Source organism: Condylura cristata, unplaced genomic scaffold (assembly GCF_000260355.1).
Source record: "Condylura cristata isolate star-nosed mole 26May11 unplaced genomic scaffold, ConCri1.0 scaffold00022, whole genome shotgun sequence".
Lineage (NCBI taxonomy): Eukaryota > Metazoa > Chordata > Mammalia > Eulipotyphla > Talpidae > Condylura > Condylura cristata.
In genome coordinates this window covers 19,808,254-19,812,938 of record NW_004567123.1, presented here as the reverse complement: position 1 = coordinate 19,812,938, position 4,685 = coordinate 19,808,254, and the positions used below count along the sequence as shown (strand labels likewise).

Here is a 4,685-nt window from a genome sequence, read left to right as displayed (position 1 = left end):
GATGGTCAGTTGGAGTATCTTTTAACTTTGATCACTCTGGAACTAGGTCACATAACAATATAAGCAACACTGAGAGGTCATTTTTAGGTCATGGGCAGTCTGGACGTGGCATCCCTGGTCCTGCTGATCCCATGGGGGAGGGTTGCTCCAGCTCAGAAGTCCAGTTAGTGACAGTGTGCTGCTTCCCCAGGTAATAACAATCAAGAAGCTGAAATGGCATCTGGAAAACTCCATGACACAAGTACCCTAGACAAAGATCTGGCTCAGAAAGGGCTGAGGATAGAGGTCTCTCTCCACAACCCACATATAATCAAGAATATGGAGGAGCCATTTAAGATCCCCCTGGGCAGCAGTATCTCACATCTTGGCAAAGATGATTTCCTGGAGGCAGCTGGATTCTTGGCTATGGAAGGCCTGGCCGGCAACGGTCCTCTGGGGGGCCTCTGTGGCCACGGGAGTCTTGTTGGCATGAATGAAGTTTTAAAGAGCTGGATTCCTCTTGGGAAACTAAACTGGTGAGTTTGAGTCTTTTAACAATAAACTAGTCCACAAGGCATTGATGAGTGAAGTTATTTGCCCAGGGATGTAAGCGCCCGATCTTCTATGTTGACCGGGAGAAAGCAGCATCAGACACCACTCTCTGCGCCCACTTGTCTGACTATGTAGTGCCTGACAACCCCACTACAGCTTCACCCTTGGATTTATGTCAGTCCACACTCCCACTAGATCACTAATAGAGGGTGCAGCAGAAGTCCTCGCCAGCTGATGCCTTGGTTATTAATAATACCCCTGTGATTAAAATAACATTCTTCTTAAAATCTAACACCAGCTCTCAACTAATGATGTTAATTTGATGACTTTTATGTTTATATCTTAATGAATTGGGAAAAAAATCTGTTATAGACTAATGCTTTCCTTATCTAGGTTAAATAAAAATAGGTTAAAGGGCCCTCCCTGGTGGCGCAGCGGGTTAGAGCCCAGCACTAAGATACTAAAGCCACATCAGCATGAGTTCGACCCCCGCCTGCCCTGGAGGTGACCACATGGTGCGGCAGACCTCTCCTGACCCGCCCGCTGCTCCCCTCAGCAGTGTACTTTGTCAGTGAGCCTGTTCTGCTCCCCACTTTTTCTCTGGTGAATCCTCTCACTGTGCCTATACCCCAGCTCTGTATGCATAAATAAATAAGTCTTTAAAAAAAAATAGGTTAGGGCCCTCCCTGGTGGTGCAGCGGGTTAAAACACAGCACAAAGAGGCTTAAGCCACTTCCGCATGAGTTCGATTCCCGCCTGCCCTAGGGGAGATCCACATGGCGCGGCAGACCTCTCCTGACCCGCCCGCTGCTCCCCTCAGCAGTGTACTTCGTCGATCTGCCTGTTCTGCTCCCTGCTCTGTCTCTGGTGAATCCTCTCACCCTCCGCATCTCTGGCCTGTACCCCAGTTCTGTACGAATAAATAAATAAATCTTTAAAAAAAATAGGTTAAAGGTGGGGGGGACTAAGGGAGGAAAAACTGCATTGCAGTGTGAGTGCTGAGTTGAAAAGACTGGATATTTCTCTTTTCACTTTCCCTCATTCTTCCAATTCTGCAGGCTCAGAATCATCCAATTTGATATTGTCCTGATTGCATGGAAGGTCCATCCCACATCCAAACTCCACCTGGAATTTCAGACAGAACTGATTATCATTTTCCCTAAGTAAGTAATTTGATCATGGTTAGAGATAGGAAGTAAATGAGAATTTCTGGGGATTGTTGGCAGTTTTTAAATGACTGGCAAAATATTCACTGGCTAAACTTGGTCTTGTCCGGGAACTGTGGAAACACCTGCTTGAGCACACACATGGCTACTGACAGGGTGGGATGAGGGTCAACCTGCTGTTTTTCTGCCGCTTTAATAGTGACAATCTTTCTAGTTATAAGCTTGGAGGAAAACTTCAAGTTTGAACCCAAATTAACAACCCAGGCACAACAATTATTATCATTTCCCTTTGCTTCTTTCTAGACTTCATTTCAGCGCCATTTTGAGTATCAAAAACATTCTACGTCCTGATCATTTCAGCCATTTATACCATGGTACCTTTTAACATTTCTTCTGTTGTTAGATGCTTGGGTTTTTCCAAATTTTCACTCTCACAAAGAACGCTATGATTAATATCTTGAGAAATAAGATTTTGCTCCTATCTCTGATAACTTATTTATAAATTCTCAGAAGCATAATTTATAGCTTTTGATTAGTATTGCCAAGCAGTTCTCTGAAGACATGTTAACGGTGATAAGACATCATATCTTTCGCTGCTTATTATCCCAGACACAGTGCTAAGGATGTCCGTGAATGGTCTCATATGTTCCTCACCAAAACCTTAGCAGTGAGGTACAGCTATTATGCCCATTTTACAGAGCTGAAAACACCAATTCAGAGAGATTAAATTCACTTGCACGTGTGTGGATGGAGTGTGCACTTAATACCTCCGGAAAGGGCATAACAAGCATTGTTCATATACACCCCAAATAGGGGTGCTGGGGATCAGTGGGGGGAGGCAAGCTTTGGGTTGGACACTTGTTCTACTCTTGGAATCTTGCATCATGACAGTGCATGACCTATTCAAAAAGAAACAAAAGAATTCAATTTAGCCAAAATTAAATGAAATGTTTACTTTCGAAAGCTATATTCAAAAACACAGTTAAAAATATATCCTGAGCGGCATGTATCATTAAAAAATATATCATTTAAAAAATTCCAGGCTTGGTGGAAGCCTGCAGAATGGTCTCAACACTTCCTCTGCCTGTCTGCGGAGAAGGAGGAGACAAGTGCCCTGGCTTACCTCTGGGCCTGGCCTGGGACCCAGGCTGTGCCCTGGCTCTGACTTGCCACGTCACTCCTGCTGGGTCTCCCCGCCTGAAGTTCCTGGGCACCCAGCTCACATAACCACCTTCTGTTTTCCAGGATGCTAAGTTCCCTCAGTGTTGCCAAGCTGAACGTGACCATCAACGTGCTCTTAACACTGCACCAGAACAGTTACGGCCACGTCCTGTTCCTCCCGAATAGCTGCCAGTCTGTCTGCACTGACATCCATGTGCGAGCTGGGTAAGGAGCAGCAAGGAGGACACAGAACCCACTGTGCGGGCTGTGAGGACTGTGGAGTGCCTGGCGGACATTACCGTGCCCGCCGTGGGCCTCTGCCAGGGTCCTTGCACCCGTCCTCCACTGCACTTGTCTTCTCACCTCAACCTCTGCCCACGTTTCTTCTCTAGGAAAGTTAGGTTTCTCGACAGAAGAGAAGCACTTGCCTTTGGGGAAAGTGGCCTGTGTGTGAGGCCGCTGCCTGGATTCTGATCCCGGCTCACACACGGGTCCCTGGGCTGGTTCGCTGTCAGAGCAGTTTTCATGTGCTAAAGTGGAGATGTCTCTGAATTCTGGGCTCAGAGCTGCCTTTATATTCATCACTCATTTGTTCATTCATTTATTTAACAAATTCTGAGTCAGTCATTAATGTGGTGCTCCTGGAGATCAAGACCAAGAAGGGTGAGTAAATGGTCAGATGAGTGGATGGTGGGAAGATAGGTGACTGGGAGGATGGTTGGGTGAATGGGTGATGAGGGCATGAACAGATGCAAAGATGAATGGGAATGTGGTAGAGGGATGGATGGATGAGTGAAAAGAAGCTCATTGGCCATCAAGAAGACTTTTGTGGACTGCCCTGGAAAGCTCTGGTTAACTAGATAAGGTCTAAATGCTCATTTAATGAACTGAAGGGCAACAAACTAGTCAGATTCTGTAGCCTATTTCAAACAGACCATTCTCAGAAATGGCATGGAGAGGCTGCGTTGGGAACACATCTATGTCCACTCAATGACAGTTGAGGTCGTTATTTCATGGCTTACATGAGGGATAATTCACTCTACCTCAGGAGCGCTACATTCAAGTTCATCCCAGGCAGTCTAGCCTAAGGCCTCAACTGCATAGTCCCTAGAATATTCCTAGCTCCCAGATTCTGAATTCCATGCCTTGGAACAGAAATCACAGCCTCCAATGTTTGTGATAGGAAGTGAGCATAATTAGTGCCCCAAATTAAGAGAAACAGAACTTAGAAGTTCTAGGGGCACTAGAGAAAGTTTTAGGGGCAACAGAGAAAGGTGGGAGCCGCCGCACAATGGGCAGCTTGCCCTTCATCTGAAGAGGGCCGTTCCTCTGTGGCTCTAGCTGATTGGCCATGTGGGAAGGTGGACCTGGTCCTGCTAGTTTTCTGTATTCTAAAGAGAACTTTGACTTTGTCTTCGAATTTTTTTAAATACTGAGAGCTTGCTGTAAAATTTTAAAAGACTGTTCTTGCGAAATAAAACACACTCGTGGGCTTCATTTGGCCTGCAACCTGTCACTCTGCCACTTCCATTTTAGAACAAGGTTTCTCAGAGGAAATGTCCTCCATGTACCTTAAATCAAGCAACAGAGAATGCCAAAGATACCACCTGTTCATGAGGTGGCAGATGCTCTACTGATGACGGGTTGAATGTCTTCCAGCCCAACTCTTTCTTTTACTTTTTAAATCTTCACAACAACTCTATTTTGCGTATGACACAGGAGCATCCCAGAGAGGTTAGGTAAATTAGACAAGGCCACACAGGCAGCAAGTAGGAGAGCTGGGATTCAAGCAACCTGTATTTTTTTTTTAATTTTTTAAATTTTTAA

The 4,685-nt window shown here is 45.5% G+C and overlaps 1 protein-coding gene across 1 annotated transcript in view; it reads left to right on the top strand.

Moving 5' to 3' along the window:
- The first annotated feature begins 318 nt into the window (after positions 1–318).
- Positions 319–4,685, top strand: part of LOC105853941 — an 84,100-nt gene continuing 79,733 nt past the window's right edge. The window contains exons 1-2 of the mRNA XM_012728105.1: positions 319–515; positions 2,943–3,072. Coding sequence (XP_012583559.1) covers positions 319–515; positions 2,943–3,072 — 327 coding nt within the window. The remainder of the gene's footprint in view (positions 516–2,942; positions 3,073–4,685) is intronic.